Here is an 18,021-nt window from a genome sequence, read left to right on the forward strand (position 1 = left end):
GTGAGTGCTGTAATGGGACCAAAATTCAGAAGGTAAACATTTTAAGCGGCTAAGTTGTCAGAAACTATTTTTTTATGGTTTCACTTGTGATAAAGTGAAACCATCATGTGATAAAAGTCAGTATGCTATTTGTGGTTTAGCTTTTCTGCCATGTAGACAGGCTAAGATGTGGCCTAGTTTACAACAAATAAAGTCGAGAGAATTAAACTTTTGGAACGGTCTAGTGGTGACAGAAGTGTTGACATGAGAGTACTGATAGCTTGATTAACTTGACTTGAATTATAAAAGGAACCAAACTAAGGGCTGTTACTGGTAGATCAAACGTGTACATAGAACAATTCTAACTTGCCAAGTAGGTTACAGACAACAGTAAGTCAATATGGGAAAATGATGCAGGAGAAAAAGAACATCAGCTGCAAACTGTGTGTTTGTGTCAGCTGTTTATGTTTGTCAGGAGGGAAGGAATATTCAGCATTCTCATGGCCTGAGGCTTGAAGCAGCTCTTTGCTTTGTTGGTGTGGGTCCTAATACTTTTGTAGAGTTTCCCTGATATTGAAAGGGAGATTTGACTATTCCTGTAGTGAAAGGGGGTTTGAACTATAGAGCCTTCAGGTAAGCAGAGGAGCTGGGATGTTCTTCATGTGAGGACAGGCGCGCACACTGTTCTTAGACTGGATAGTAGTTGGTGAGGCTTAAGTCAGATCATATGTAACCAAAAACAGGACAACAGTATGTTCAGAGAGAAGAGAAAGGAACATATCTCACCTTTTTAAGTCTTTTCATTGGTCGCCCGTTTGTTTCAGAATTGATTTTAATGTTTTATTGATTACTTTAAGGCTGCATATGGCCTTAAAAGGGTTATTGCTGTACGAGTTTGTACTCTGCAAGAGGTCATCAAGTAGGAATCTACCAACAATTTCTGTACCCTGGTTTAACTGCGTACTGGGTCACAAGTGCCATCTCAGCAGCAGCAGTGAACACCCAGAGGATATTAGCCAGTCAACTGTTTACCAGCAACGCTGCTGTGACATTTAACTTTGTACAGTAAATGGGGGTGAAGGTTTGGGGGCAGAAAAACATAATTCCCTCCATCTTATCAGTGTACCCCAGAAGGACGGGGTGGGGAGTTGAGTCCATCAAAGTGAGGAAGATGATCAAGAAAACTGTCCCTAAAAAAAAAAGAAGAAGAAAAGGAGTAAAAGCCACAAGTAAATCATAAATGAAACTTTATTGACTTTTTGGATTAGAAAGTAGTTCTGCATTAAATTCATTACAGTACAAACCAGGAACAGAAATAGAAGGCCACGCACTAGAGCTGAGGGACAGAGTAGAAAATTAAAACAGCTTCTCAAGTAAATGTGAAGTGCTGAAGAGAAAAGACAACTGGGGGAGGAATGAGAGGGAAAACAACAGTGGAAGATAGCAGATGAAGGTGGAGAGAAATGAAAATATCAAAACAACACTACCCTTCATAGAAGGAGAGAATACAGACCTCCAGCAGCTTTAGGTAATGCTGCAAAGAATGACTGTCAACACGCGGGAGAAAAGTAGAGTGTCTTAAAACAGGATGCAAAATAACATATGGATTATTTCCACATTTCAGTCTCCCTGCAACAAAATATGTCAACTGTTGGCATGATTGCCCCACTGATAAAATGTTTTCTCAGGTCAGGTGTAAAACCAGATATTACAGCTTAATTAGTGCCTTTACCTCACTCTGAGAATGCCACAGAGGACACACTGTAGCCATACTGAATCTGTTGATGCTCAAATCATGATGAAATAATAAATCAAAGAAAACACAGGAAACAGATCCAGATCAGATAAATCTCCAGGAAATTGGAGAATGCCGCCCACCGGTTAGCTGAGGTTGTCGTGGCTAACGGAAATCTGTGCCCTCTTTACAAATTGGGAGGTTGGAAGGTCTTGGAGGTGGCAAGCATGGCTCGCACTTTGGCCATCAGATCCTGATAACAGAGGAGAGACAGATTAGTTTAATACGACACATCTCACATCTCTGGCATCATGAAGGACACTTGGATACATACATCATGGGTGTGAGGAAAGTGGTGTAACAACTGACAAGACTAGCAAGTTGTTATACACCTGAGGGCACAACAATACCACTGACTGGGTTACAGCAGCCACTGCCAAACTGATGAGGGCCTGAGGGATATTTACATCAGATTGTGTGTGAGAGCGTGTGTTGTTGTTGAAACCAACAATGGCTCTAAATCCTGCACAAACTGATGATGGTTCTCTATGTTTTGGTTTAGCTTAAACCCATCTATTGATTCCTCTCCAATACCAATAAAGAAGTCCAGCTGATCTACAATCAACATCTAGGCTGGGGACCAACCCATTATTAACAGCAGTGAGCAAATGGTTCAATTTTGTAATAATTGACAAGTGGAATCAAATGGATTCCAAATACAAATGGGATTACGTGGAATTTGAATCAATTTACTTCCTGCAGTGTCTTCCTGGAGATGTTAGTAATGCTGCTCCCACTGGGAATCAACTTTCCAATTTTCAGTTCTATTCAGATTTTAGATGCTTTGTTTTGTTTTAGCAGTTGTTTTGCTTTCCCATGTCTGTATGGTTGCATCACCACCACCAGGAAATCCTTAATGCATCTTTAAATGTGACATAAGTTCAGAGTAATACCAAGTACCTCCTTTTATGTACAGGCATCTAATTATTAATTTTAGAAGCTGACCTGCTTAGTGGCAAACAGAAAATGTATTATGCAATTAAGTCAATGATAAGGAAAACACTGTCAATATATAGAGAGTTCAGTTGAGCTCAACAGCGAAATAATGAGAGTGGAGTGAGGAGTCTCTAAAAATCAATTTTTAGTGTTTCCTTTCCTTTCCTTTCCTCTTCAGGTAGAAATGCAAATTTTGCTGACCAGGGGGCAAGTGCTTGCATTGCAGAATAGGAAGTGTTAATTTGCATCCCAAGAGTGATTCATACATGCATGGACAAATATCCACCCTTGAGCTTTGCTGACAGATGAGACAAATTAACAGCTGTAATCACAGAGGGAAGGAGCTGTCATATCAAATCACTCAAAAGGCTGTTTCTCCCTAAACCCTGGTGTATCAGAACAGACACATAAACAGACACAAAGAAGTGTTCACAAAATGTGACAAACAACCCTCCAAATTGTTATCAACTGAGTGGAAAGTTGCTCAAATTCAGTTGAAATCCTGTCAGCTGAGAGTGTCTTGGCAAATCAAAGTCCAGCAAAAATCATATCACATTGCATTACAGCTGTCACACATGGATTAGCCAACTATGGTTACGTAATAATACTGAGGGAGGATGCAGTAAAGAATTCTAATAAACAATACATATAACGTTGACCTAAATATTCTTCATTAAAAGACTGCATTTGAAAACAATTTAAGATTCCAAATCCACCACTGACTACTGCCTGCAGCTGTAGTCTAAGAAACAACATACTCTACACCGATCTGTTACACAGTAAGTCAGCAGTGGCATATTTAAATCTGATGCAGTACATTTTACCCATGGAGGTCCTGTAATTGGAATGCTTACTTACTATGTCATTAATTCAAAGGAACACCCAAATTACTGACCCTGTCTTAGAAATGAACAATCCTTACTGAGTGCTGCATGTGAAAAGCCTGAGGTAACAGGCAACAGATAGTCCATGTCATTCTTCTCTGCAGCTTTTGTCTTTCCCAGTGTTTGTGATTATTAAATCACACTTGCAGTTACAACCACTGATGACAGTTGTTGCTAAATCAACCTGAACTCAAACCTTGCCCGTCATGACTTAAAAGCTGCAATAATACTGTGAGCACATAATACCGTACAGTTGCTGTACCAGAGCAATCAGACTCTCTCTTTATTTGGGCTTTTTTTAAATGTTCTTTTTAATTACTCTCCATCTGTCTTGCCTTTCTCTTCTCACTCAAAAACTTGCAGGTTAGTTGCATGGTCAAACAAAAAGTTATTCTGTGTGGAAGAGATCTGTCTCTCCACAAAGAACTTTTCTCATTGTTGTGGCAAAACTTCAGTTTTAATAAAAAGACCAGTGATGGAGGAAACACAATTAACCCAATGAGTAATTTGTGCAATTTCTGCCCCCATCTAACACTTGTTGTGGTCTTAAGTAGTCTTAGTCCAGACTAAAATTACAGGAGTTTTAAAATCCTGACCACTTTGAAAGCAAGTTGCATCACACACTTGGAAAGAAATTTCTCAAGATTTCCCGCTAATTGCAAACATACCCACACTGCAACATCAAACATTAAGACTATAATATACTGTTAGGAATATTCTGAGTGAGCACCTTGAGCTTTCTCTCCATCTAACACACACACATATTCACACACTTGCCTGAGATAAGTTCTCCTCAATTGCTCTCTTTTTAGACCCATTGCAAGTCTAAAAGCTACTCTCTAATGTGCAGAGAGTATGTATCAAACACAGTAAACCACATCAAACATATAGCAGAGAAGGAGAGGGGACAGAAGACAGAGGAACGAAGACAAACGTCAGGAAAATGAAAGACAGGATGAGGCAAATAGCAGCAAAGCACCCTCAGGAAAGAGGAGACCATTAGGCAGATGAGGATGTGCTGAATTATTCAAGATGTGTTTGTAAAACATCACAGACGGGGTATAAGTAGTTAGTGGATGTGAATCAGCGCATGTTGCAACAGCAGAGAACAGTGTGCTAGCTTATGTTGGTATGTTGGGGATGAAGGCATTAGAAAAGCTTGTTTGTTTGTGAGAGATAATGAGAAAAAGAAAGAAGATGTTTTTTGTTGATGAGAGAGAAGCATCAAGAGACGTGTGGTTTTTGTATCTGTAGTGCATCTCGTTAGTAAACAGTGGAAACTCATTCTGAGAGACAATGTCACTCTCTCCCACCCACCCACGGCCAAATTCTGTTTATCACAGTACAAGTCGTATCAGTGTTCACAAACAGCTAGTGGTGCCTCCCCATTCACATGGTTTTGACCTCCATTAGCTCAAGTCCCAATGCGTCTTGGATTGTGGCTCACACTGCAGCATTACATTCAGTGTAACACTTGTTTTCTTGTAGGTGTAACTGCTGCAACACTACATGTTCTATAAATAATTTAGTTTCCAGATATTACCCAGGTTACAGTTCACATTTACTATGTATACCTACACACTAAACCCTACACTATTGGTCTCATTCATGTAGTTGCACACCAATTGCATGAGAGTCAATACATCAAATATTGTATCACTTCTTGCAGCAGAGTTACAAGTACAAATGACATTACTGATATTTCAGAATTATTAATCTAAGATATTAATGGTGATCTAGGTTGAAAATGCAAAGAAGAATGTACAATTTGTGACACAAGACAGTGGTGGAAGTGTCTTTCATCTTAGAATTGATTTAAAGGTTTTTACAAATCAGTGAAATTGATTTTTAAATTAACCATACAAGATGTTTCTACATGCTTCTACAGCAGTAAAAATTAAGCAAATTAACAGTATATCACAACATTGGTGAAGGAGCAAGGCAAGCCACACTCAAAAAAATAAAAAAGGTAAACTGAACAGTGTGTGATTTTTTGCCTTAATAATGACTGATTGAGCTGAACATTGGCTTGCAGCTCACATTAGTATTGATAGCCTTTGGAGCCTTTTTAGTCATTTAACAACAGGAGAGAGAGAGTAGTGACACAAAGCTCCTATAAAGAAAAATAAAGACAAGCAGTTTTTGAAAATCAAGTGTTTTTTCCATCCCTCAGTCCATTTAGTAATGGGCAATCATACTGCATATATTTCTTCCAGAGCTGGTGCATGTATATGCATTTGATTGTGGTGTATTTCTGAAAGCAGCGATAAATTAGACAGTCACTGTAACCAGGGCAGAGCAGGGAGAGTGTGTACCAGGGTCAGAATTTATTGGCAAGGTGTGTGTGAGGTTACATTGAGACTAATGAGTGGTGAACTCTGAACACTCAAATGGGGAACAGTGTTCCATAGTTAAACAAAACACAGACACAGCCCACCACTATGTTTAAAATGTCACATAGAGTTTGGGGAAGGTCCTTCCCTGTTTAAACCTGGCCTAAACTCCATTCCTTTTCCAATGAATTGTGGAACACTGATTGCAAGCCAGCCCTCATCGCCCAACATCAGAAGCTGACCTCACTGAAGCTCTTGTGGATGAATGGAAGCGAATCCCTGTAGCCAGTTAAAATTTTGTGATCATCCAGAACCCTGCCCAGAGGGAGTGGAGGCCATTATTGTAGTATGTCAAGGCCCATTTGTGCCACAATGAATTGCTGTTAAATACAAGTGCAACGGTGACATGATCAGCAGGACACTGATGTGACAAGTACAATGCATAGAGCACTGTCATTCTGAACGTGGCTACATGCAGAGCCTAGTGTATAACTTTTATGGATTGAAGTGTGTAGGCCTTCTTGAACACTGTGGTGTCTGTGAGCTCTTGGTGACAGCGCTTTGAAATGCTTTTGTTAGACCTGCAGTAACTGCTTACAACTCCGATATATCGTCACCTTGTAAGTTGATATCATGTTAGCAAACAGTTGCTTTTTAGCCACCCCTACAGCAAGCTAAAAGATTAATTTAGATCCAGTACTCATTCTCTTTTAGTTCTGATTTTGTTCTCTACCAAGTCCTGAGGGAAATATCTGGCTCTTTCGCTGCTAAATGCTCCACTATGTTCACCAGCTAGTTGCTAACTCTGTCCCTCTGCCTTTAAGTGAAAACAGCTGCCTGCTGTCACCAAAATGAATGTGAGAGCAGCAAGAGTTAACCAAAACTGTGAAGGTGTTGGCTAGACATCTAAACAATAAACTGAAAATCACTATAAAGCTCTGTAAAGTTGAGGGGAGTCACAGATTCAGATGATAATCCTCCATTGGCTCATCACTACAACCAATCTCATTTACATTTTCATTTGACACATTGTCAGTCATTAGACACATTGTTACAAATATCCATGACAGACATTTAAAGGTCAGATTGGGGGGGGGGAATGTAGACACACGGCAGCTGAGGAGGCCAAATCTCCATTAGAAAATACTGAAACTTTTGCTAACTTAATGTCTCACATGAGGTTTTGATTAAGTAATTTTTTTTTGGAAAACATCTAATTAAAACTAACCTTCAGTACCTCAGCAGTGTAGTGTTAACTCCCCTTCCATATGAATTTACAAGTGCCGGACGACAAACAGCTTCAGGGCAGCACATAAGCTCTGCATCCTTCCTCAGCAGAGAGGTGAAATCCCAAGAGATAATTTTTGCAGTAAGGGGCATGAGCCGTGGCCTCTGCTTTCGCCTGCCGGCCTACTTGCATCAAGCAATATTTAGCCTCTCTCCTCCAAAATTCTTGGCTACACTCCCAGAAAGAATGAAGGGGGTGAAAGTGCAATTTCAGCCAGTGTCACAAATAGCAGCATATGGCTAATATAGTGTTGACATCACATATACCTCCTGTAGAGGTAGACAAAATACCAGGAGCCCCTTTCAAAATGCAATGCACCACCATAACTATAGCCTATCACAGAGACTTTTGACAAAACAATCATAACTCAAGGTCCACTCGCTCGCTTCTTCTGGAGCTTTTGACCAGATAAAATAATCACCATCAGACTGTTCTGCTGTCTACTGTTTCTAAGGTCAGAGATGAATCATCAAGCTCCGCATTTAAGTTGATATGGATGAGAAGTCCTAGAGATGTCAAAATCATGGACAGGATCTACAATTCCAAGGCAAAAGAGCAGAATAGATCTGCTGGTGAAGACCACGTGATACAGCCAATAGCTCCAAAACACATGAGAAAGTGAACCTTGAGTTGAGACAGTTCTAGTTCAGCAATGAACAGTCAAGCTCAAACTCACAAAGGCTGTTTTTCTGCAGGTGCAGTGTACTAGATTGGATTATACTGACGCTGAATACGGGATGTATGAGGACAAATACTCACACACACACTTGTGATGTAAACAAATTGGTGGAGGTGAAGGCCAAAATTCACTATGTTATAGACAAAGATGCAATTCTGAGAGGCATTCAAAGAAAATTATTTCTCTCTCTCAAACACACACACGCACACACACGCACAAACAGGCTTACACCTGTGCAGTAGAAAATGACTTCAGGTAACAGATTAGCTAATGCAGATGAGAAATATGTAGAGCTGAAGATAAGACAGATGGATATTCATGGTTCTAACAGTGTAATAAAATATAATGCATGATGTGTTGTACAAACATGCAGTAGATAAAGCAGAATATGTAGATTGAATAAAAAATGAATTCACTCAGGTTATATTTAACTAGGCCATATATTTGTGTGTGAAAATGAACAGCACTTGTTCCTGTTTGCATGGTGGAAACAGAACACCGCTTGGTGCTTGCACTGGGTAGGCTGTAAAGTTCAGCAGAGGACGTATCAGGGATAAAAGCAAAGAACAATACCTGAGTTATTTTGGACTGAACAGAGGATACTATAGATGAGGACACTGCCTTGTCTTTCTCCTGAGAACCACCCCTGTAGAGAGAATAGAGGCAGAGAGAGAGGGAGGCAGAAAACCAATCATGTTAACAGGAATGGATATACAATATTCATGATATCTTCTGAAATGTTCAAAGTTGGACAGGTATTGAGGGAAGCAGAAGGCAGAGAGGAGAGGAGAGGGAAAAGACAGAGATGTAAGAGAAAATTGTGACCCGTAAAAACTAAAATATCCAAACCAAAAACTACCATGTCAACACTGTCAAATGCAGCCAAGTGTATAATCATGCAGACAAACAGCAAAAATGCCAAAATTGGAGACCTCAAATGCAACTTCATGACTCTGTCCAAAGCTTTTAATCTCTCTACTGTCTAACATTTCATAATTTATCAAGGGATTTTTAAAATAGAAAAAGTCATGTGCATCAAGTAGATTGAACACAACAGGTGACAAGAAACTGCAGAACTGACTGCTGCTGATGTTACAGAGTTTCCAGGCTTCAGCCCACAGGGGAAATGTGTATGTCTGCGTATGTCAGTCAATCTTGGGTATTACACCTCTTTACATTTATAACTTGAGATTATTAAGGGGTGCTGCTCTAGTTCCATCCCTTGTAGTAAGTAAACAGTAAAACCCATACTGACACAAACCTGCTCCATCCATCCATCATTTATTGGTTGAGCCGCCTACATAGGCGATGCAGAACTTTTGATAGCAAAATAAATTGACAAACAAGCTAATCTCCTCCAGGAATCTCTTCTCTTCATATGAGCAACAAAAAGCAAAAGAAATCCTTCTTCGTTAGCTTTCTCACCTACAACAAGAGGCATCAGTTTGCTGTGATACTGGTGAGGGTGGATGTTGTTGGCCAACAATGCTTTAAAATGCATGAAATTGTGGATTACGAAATACATTAGCTACGAGCAACCAGTCTGTCTCTGCACAAATATTTACATGGTATGTCATCATTCGGGGAAAACAGAGTTATTTAAAGGTTACACTGGGTTCCACAAATCAAGATTTTACCAGCACAACTTGAACACACAGTTTCACAAACGAGCATTTATAATGTATTGGTATTGATTTGTAACCGAGATGGAATGGCCTCCAAATCTACCAACTGTGATTTGGAAACTTTTGAAGAGAATCATGGATAAATACAGGTAGGCTTGAGCATATAATAACATGCAGCTTTCATTTTTTAATATCTAAAACTTTTTTTATTTTATTGCAGATCCTTTCACACTGTGTACTTTTATTCATGATACTTTCAGTGTTATTTCCTTCTTACAGAAAGTGAAAACTGATACACATGACCTCAGAAATTTGCTATAAAATGTTATAACTGATGGGAATAAACTATATTAAAAACTATGAAGATAAGTTCCAGGTTGGAAAAGAAAGGGATTATTCCTTGTAACTTAAGAGAGGACTACTGTGTTGTATCTAGCCCGGTGTATTTCTATTTCTGTGGTCATTAACTATTATGTTAATGCACGACATACCAGTGATAATCAGGCTCTCACAAATTGATTTTACTGATATGCATTTCCAATCTCACATCTGACACTGCTGCTCTGGAGAAGTTAATTGCTTCAATATGTATAAAGATTTGAGAGCTGAATAAATTAACATTGACATCTGCTTGAGTAATATGACCCCATGCAATGTGAAGGGCAGCAGTCCCATCTTTTGTCACCGACCTGAAATCCAGTCTGTCACTTTCCAGCTTTCTTATATTCTTTGCTGGTTTGATGCTGTACCCTCAGCTCTGTGCTATTATGTCAAGAAAAAAAATAAAAATAAAAAACTTAACTCAAACTAAAGTGAATTTGCCTCAAAAAGAATTAATTACACCTGATCTGTTTAAGTAAACTTTTCCATTCTGCTTGTCATGTTTGCACACATGACAATGATTTCTTTACTACATAGAGAGTGAATGTTCTTTTTTTATCCATAATGGTCTGATGTTGCAAATGGCTCGCCCTACTTTAGGCACTTTAGTATAGTGGATTTACGTTTTGTTTGGAGACAGGCAGGGAGGGGAGCATGGGGGATGGTTTAGCTCTGAGTTAATTTTGTTGTCCATGTGGTTCCACATTTTTCCCTCTAGCATTCAAAAGTTAATGTATGCAGCTTTAATTGTTTCCTTGTTGGATATATTTTAAACAGCAAACCAACAACCCCCAGACACCAGAAGAGATTATGTCCATTGCCACAGATGCCTTTGTGCCTGAAGATCTTGAAACTGAAAGATGCTGGCTCTAAGCCATCATATCACTGGCTCTTTAGATTTACTGCTTCAAGTATCTTCCATCCATACTGGATTTAGAATTCCCCAGACACCATGGACAAGACTCAAGCTTTGTTTTACCCACTTTCATATTCACAAAGCTGGTATTACGGTTGTTTTCTGGACATCTTTTGCATGATACTGCTGTTTATAATGATGGCATATTACACATGGATAAAATTACAAGACAACTGCCTCTCTGAAAAAGGCCATATTAAATTGCATTCAACGCTTGGTATTGCTGTTACTACAGCCTACAACACATGTGAAGAACATGTGAAGAAATCCAAAGTTTGACAGGAATGTTGTGCCCAGTCACGGTTTCTAATCTGTGACTGGACAATTGCTGTGCCACGGAAGGGTTTAGCAAATGCTCAATTCTTTCCACAAGGTGGCAAAATAATGGCAGAAACACGTTTTGAGCAAGCGTGAGCATTTGTCAGACGACTTCAAAGGGAGAAGATTAATTAGACATCATCTTCAGTTTGGCCTTTGTGTGAAATCAGCACCATTTTGACAGGCTGCTATAATAGCCAACTGCTGAGTTACTAAACTATTAGATGTGACTGTATATTAATGATTCTTTTTGGTGCATGAGAGACAGAAGTTTCACAGGCCTGGAGGCAGCAATCTATTAGTCTAAATAAAACAGATAAAAGCAAGAAGTGTAAATTATATAAATCCTCTCATTTGTCAGCCCTTAGCTCTCCTAATGACCTTTTGTTCTTAAGAGACTTTCAGTTACAACGTGGGAGGTTGACTGAAGGGCTTGTAGTTGGTTACCTGGAGTGGGCCAGGCTGGAGGCAGGGCTAGCCGATGGGGACAAAACTCTGCCAGGTGAGGAATATGGAGAGAGTGAGAAACCCACAGTTTGCATCTGCCCTGAGGATGACAAGGAGCTCCTGCTTTTTTCAGGAGGGGACCTGGGAGACAAAAGCAAGTTAAAACATTTTAGATTCAGACAGTGACACCAGACAATATGCAATATATCATGGGGGTGGAATACTTTGTAAAGGCAGGGCTTGTGTATTCACTAAAGCCCTAATTTAAATTCATGCAAGTGGAAGCTGCCCATTAAAGCTTTCTTCAGTGGTCATTTAGGGATTAAGTGTCTGTTATAGGTATGTTGGCTAAAGCAAGTCTAAATGACTCAGTATAAAAGACTGCTCAGTGTTTTTAGTGGATTAGGTGATACACTCACAGTATCATCAGCTTACCAAATTTTAATATTGCCAATAATTTTAGTCATAAACTAATAAAAAAAAAATCAAAGACTCAGCACCCAACTGTGGCAATGTCAGTGCCCCTTCTCTGCTTTGACAGTTGCAATAATCAATATTTTCAGACCCATGACTCTTCCTCTCACCACAGACCGATCACACCTGCTGTTAGGTTTACCTGGATCGTGAATGCCCCCTGGGCAGGCCGGAGCTGCTGCTGGGATGATGGCGCTCCCGCTCTCTCTCTTCACGTCTCCTGTCTGATGAGTTGCCCCTCCTGTCCCTTCTCCCCGGGGAGTGTGAGCGGGATCTGGCCACACAAGGAGGACAAAGAAAATGTGAGATGGGAGGAAGCCATTCAGTTACAGAAGACAGAGCCTAGAAGATGAGCTGATGTATTTGAAATTAAGAACAAAAACAGAGGAGGTTGAGGAAAGAGTGACAGGATAATGACAAAGGTAATGTGCAAGAGAAACAATGACTAAGGGTTCCATTAGACCTGATGTGTATGTAACATTATTTACATTAAAATGGTTAAAGAGAGTATAAGTTCAGTGCAACTAGGCCACAGGACAAAAACATGAATCATAATTCTGTGACTTTAATAAACATTATATCACATGGACACTAAATATGTAAATACTGTTTTTCTAAATGAGCCTAGAAAGAAAACAGTATTAAATATTAATGGATAATATAAGAGATTAATGCACTTCTCAGATTCCTTTCCATAAAGGAGACACACAACTAAATTCATTTTCTCCCACTAGCTCGTATGCAGAGCATGTGCGTTTATAAACATGAAATAGCCAGGGTGAGGAAAAGGAAATTATACCCCTATTTCTAAAAACAAACCCAGAGAGGACCACTTGGCTGGCCAAGGTAATGTCAGCCTGTGCTGGGGTGGCAAAACAAAGCTGTCTGGTCAATACTGTTCACTTTAGCCTGACAGATAAATGGCACAAACAAAGCAGACTAATCTCTGCCTCTGATCACTTTATCTCAACCCTTAATCTTTATTTTAAGTCTTTCTTCAAATGTTCCATTTCAAGAGAGGCAATACAAGTGAAAGAAAGCATAACTGCAAATAGAGAACAAAGTGAAGGGACAGAAGGAAGAGGAATTTATTTTCTATTAATTTTTTGTTCATACAGGTGCAGTGTGATATTCACTAAAGGTTCAGCTGGCGCAGAGTACAAGACAGTGAGTGATTAATCATTATGTTCTCAACCTGTCACATTACATGTCTACCTTTAATGGCAGCTGTACCATCCACAGGGGCCTCTTTGAATTGGAAATTAACATTGTTTGTACTGTTTGTGAAATGCTGAAAGCCTGGTCATGATTTCTATACTTAATGAAATGTTATTTTGAAACACAGCGACAACTCTGTCACGTTAGTCAGTCTGTAGTGACCTTAAACAAAATTTTATTCGGTAGAGCTCACATTCAAAACTGCGACTCTGTCAGTAAAGTCATATTTTAAATAGACATCTACATGGTTACATTAACTCATGATTTCCCATAAAAGTCCCCAACCGTAAGGGGAAAGCTGTGAGATAATAAAGACATTTCTGTTTTTTGACTCACACCTGTCAAATTTAAGCAAAACAGGAGAACATGAAGAATGTGGACTGCTTGTGTAAGTCTTTTCACTGCTGTAAAACTACTGTAACATCCTCCTCTTCAGTTCATATCTTTACTTTCCCACAAAAGGGAAATTCTTTCTGCAGCAGGGCAGAAAATAAATAAATAAGCAAATAAATAAATAACAACATAATAAAACAATAGAGGACATTAAAAGTACTCCTTCCAGTGTTCAGTGTCTTTAGCTACCAGCAGCAGAGGCCAACAAAGAACAGCTGCAGCTCTTTTTTTTTTCACTAAATGTGTAAAGTTATCACCCCAACATCTTCATCATGGTGCACAAAAATGATGCTACTGTGAATGTAGTCATACAGGACAAGAAAATATGTAAATCAAAAACATGGGAGAGTGAATCTCAGCCCTTCCACTGACAGTTGTGAATGAGTAAATGGCTGTGTGCACAAAGTCTTACCGGGACCTGCGGGCTCTCCTGTAGGCACTAGGAAGGGAGTGTCTGCTCTTGGACCTTGACCTTGACCTCCGCTTGTGTTTTTTCTTCTTTTTCTCTTTGTCCCTCCCTTTGTTCCTGTCTCTGTCTCTGTCTCTATCTCTATCTCTATCCCTATCCCTATCCCTGTCTCTGTCTCGTTCTCTGTCTCTATCTCTATCTCTGTCTCTGTCTCTATCTCTATCTCTATCTCTATCTCTGTCTCGGTCGCGGTCTCTGTCTCTCTCTCTCTCTCTCTCTCTGTCTGCTCCTCTGGAGGTAATGTGGGAGGATGAGGAGGACGAGCAGGATGGGGCATCCCTGCTGCGATAGGCCCCTTGGTTCTCCGCAGGGGGCCTTTGATCCTGAGGATACGCAGGTGGCGCAGAGGACACTTGAGTAGGCGCAAGGTCAGACAGAACAGAAAGGGCTTCTTGCATCTGGAGACAATAGTAGATGGGACACAGATGGGACACACATCAGTGAGAGCATCATTTTTACAGACACATTTGGACGCTGGACCTTTCTTTTCAATTGGTTTAAAGATGAAAAGAAAAGAAAATCTATTGATTAAATTAAGTCTTACTCTTTGAGTTTAGAGATGCTGCACAAATTCCCAAATGCTTAATATCTCTGTACATCTGTGGATAATCTGTGGGCCTGTCTATTTAAGCAGGTGATGCATGAGGCTGATTGTATATAAAGATTATTTATGCCATGTCCCCCATGTCCATACTTGCCTGTTACCGAATAAAGCAAATCTAGTGAAAATGGAAGAACTAAAAGAGAGAGTTTTTTTAGAGAAGATATTACAAATAATCATGTATGCACAGGAAGGGGCATGGGCTCGTAAACGGATGGCTCAGGCAAAGTCAAAGTCCCTTGCTCTCCTGGGAAATTATTACTCACATTCTTCCCTTACTCAGCTGATTAAAGGATGGTGTGGGTTACACAACACAGTGCAGCCCTCTGGCTACACACTGAGTTACAAATGTCAGCTGCAAAGTGCCTCTAATTACCCCAATGTGGGTCTGTCTGCTCATATTAGATTGGTCTGCTGCTGGATTCACACTGAAAAGATGGCTTCAGTCTATCAGTGGATTAAACTAAACAGCTAAATCTTCCAAGGTCAGATTTCATCTTCCAGGGTCAGGTCTACAATTGCTCTCAGCCCCACCCACGTTACATATGTATGCATTTCATGGTAATATAAGGGCATTTGGATAAAGACAGACATCAAATGGCATAATTTAAATGCTAACATTAATATAAAGGGCATGACTGCCCAAGTGATATAATGAAGTAACGAACATGGACAACATGGAAGGAAATGTGTGATTGTGTCGTATTCTAGTTCAAATAAAATTTAACTGTCCTAATTCAACTTAATAACAAGTGAGCTTTTCTCTCTTTCAAAATTCAATCTCTGCAATACAATAACTCCCACTCGCGCCCATCTACTAAAAATTGTACGAATGGGTGGAGCATGAAACGAGAGAGAGGGAGGGACAGAAGAAAATACACAGGGAAAGGATGATGATGAAAGAAGATGAAAGAAAGAAGCAAATGAGGTAAAGAAGTAGAGGCTGGAAAAAACCGAGAAGAAGTGCTCACGACAGAAGACAATCAATAAGTATCTAAAAACAGGCAGGGAACGAGAGAAAGGAAGAATATTTATCACACCTTTCGGTTTGCACACTATCTGGTGTCTGGGCTAAGGGAGAGATAATGAAATGATAGGAAGCAAGGTTTGGTTTAAAATTAGGACTGACATATGGGAAGCTTATCCCAACACAGGGCCCAGAAAATGTGTGCTCCCTCACACCTGCTCTGGCGAGATACAGAAGTTTGGACAGTAAGAGGAGTAACAATAAAAAGTTACAGTCCCAGGGTAAGAGAGGGAGAGAGAAGGGAGGAGGCAGAAAATCCAGGGCAGTCTTAAAGCTGAAAATACAGACATTGGGTGGGAGTCTAAACCCCTTTCAGACATACATCTTGTTATATAAATGTGATGTTACTTAACAGGTTGGTATCATGCGCCTGTGTGTCACTTTTACATAAGTCACAACCGCAGTCTCACAAAGTTGTACCTGGTAACATTCCTGTAACACTTTCACCATAGCACAAATTGGAAGTTAATGCCATCAGATTCATGCAAAAGCTGCAGCAATGCAAGGTTAACAACAAATCAAACAGACTGAACAGACATATTTTAGTCCTGATTAAAACACAGTAATAAATCCATCACTTAATTAGCATCTCCTAAACTGTGAGCCACTGTGAATGAGCCAGTTTTACATTGTTAAGAAACTTCTCGTGTAAGATAAGCCTAACAAACAACTTAGCGCTCTATATTTTCTGTTTTAATCTAAGCCAAGGCTGTGGAGAAAGCATCAGCAAAATACTTTGCCTCCAGGATGCGAGCAAATAGGAATAAATGAGACTCTTTACTTGTTTTCATTCTATGTTTGTGTGCTGTTGGACTATAAAACGGGCTAGACAGCAGAAATCTATAATGAATGTGGAAACTGATGAGTAAATTTATTAGGAGATTTACAGTGAGTCTCCCTCATGCTCACAATTGTCATTAATTACGGCCTCAACTGCAAAATAAAGATTTAAAATCCATCACTGATTGCAGCCCGTGAAAGAACTAAGAACACTCTTTCATACTCCTTCATATAATCACTCTGCAGTTAATTGCACTTGTCAGCAGTGCAACAGTTCTCCTTCTGAGCACTGTGGCTCTTACTGTAATATTTATGTTTAAGTTACCAGTGTCTGACTGACAAAGGAAAAAAACATAATTTTAACAGACAGATAAATCCAGCTGGAAACCTCTTGGTTTGTTGCAAACACAAGCCATTGCACAGCAGTTTGCAGCCCCTGCAGTGCATAGGTCTTGTGTCACCTTCACCATCATCATGATGAGTCAAAATGTACCAAGAAACAGCTATGTTACAGAATCGCAGCACTGAAAGAGTCACTTACAAAAGCAAAGAGGCCTCGGCCTGTACAGCTTATTCAGCGGGTTTTTGTTTACTCCTGACAGCTTACACTAGCTACTACAGTGCTGTCGCATAAACAACGCGATGAGCTCTATGGGAAACATGGAGCGCTTACATCAACAGATCCAAGTCAGCTCATTTTGCCAACTCTACAAAGACATGACATCAGCATTCACACCTGGGCTCAAACACATTGAGAGTGTAGTACTGCACCACTGTTTTCTTACCTTCCAAAAATCAGCATCAACTTCCAAAATACTGCTGACAGAAAATTCAATACATTAAGTCATTCTGAGCTCCCTTCACTTGCTAAAATTCAGGTAACACTTGTTCTTCAAAGTGTTCCATCTAATGAACAAATAATTATGCAGGCTTGGACTGTCCTATTTATCGGACTTCAGCATTGATTCTGTTCCACCCTGTGCCCTCTGATAGCAGAATGCTCATTACCATACCATTCCGAAAACCTGGGGGGGTGGGAGGGGGGGTCACATTTTCCCATTGTGCTACCAATACCTCAATCTAACCTCTGGAAACCTTCAAAGCAAACTCTGCCTGACTGTCCAGTGTTCACTGTTCAATGTTCAAGAATCTCTAACTTTGAATACATTCAACTACAACATCCATTTATTCATCAGCAGGCCAATGACCTGAATGTCGGTAGTTCCTCTAGGATACGTAGGCTCTCAAGGCTACTACAGAAGTCACAGAACATCTGGAGAAGAGTGACAGAGCTGGTGCAATAGTGACAGGGGCCTGCCCACTGCCACCTGGCCTAACAGGCAATAGGCCAGTTCACCATGCGTCAGTTGGGTTCACATGAGGACCTGACATGCAACATCCATCAAATGGATGGGCAATCTACACATCAAATGACCACCTCAGAGTCTTATTTACACTATAAAGTATTCTTGCCTTTT

At 40.0% G+C, this 18,021-nt stretch overlaps 1 protein-coding gene across 4 annotated transcripts in view; it reads right to left on the reverse strand.

The window, feature by feature from the left end:
• Nucleotides 1–1,209: 1,209 nt before the first annotated feature.
• Nucleotides 1,210–18,021, reverse strand: part of sfswap (splicing factor SWAP) — a 42,906-nt gene continuing 26,094 nt past the window's right edge. For all 4 annotated transcript variants that reach the window (XM_051072851.1, XM_051072852.1, XM_051072854.1 and 1 more), the window contains 5 exons: nt 14,079–14,533; nt 12,198–12,329; nt 11,582–11,722; nt 8,468–8,540; nt 1,210–1,967 (listed from right to left, as the gene is read on the reverse strand). In XM_051072851.1, coding sequence (XP_050928808.1) covers nt 1,902–1,967; nt 8,468–8,540; nt 11,582–11,722; nt 12,198–12,329; nt 14,079–14,533 — 867 coding nt within the window. In that variant the 3' untranslated portion in view covers nt 1,210–1,901. The remainder of the gene's footprint in view (nt 1,968–8,467; nt 8,541–11,581; nt 11,723–12,197; nt 12,330–14,078; nt 14,534–18,021) is intronic.

This window comes from Lates calcarifer, linkage group LG9, assembly GCF_001640805.2.
Source record: "Lates calcarifer isolate ASB-BC8 linkage group LG9, TLL_Latcal_v3, whole genome shotgun sequence".
In the NCBI taxonomy this organism is placed as follows: domain Eukaryota; kingdom Metazoa; phylum Chordata; class Actinopteri; family Centropomidae; genus Lates; species Lates calcarifer.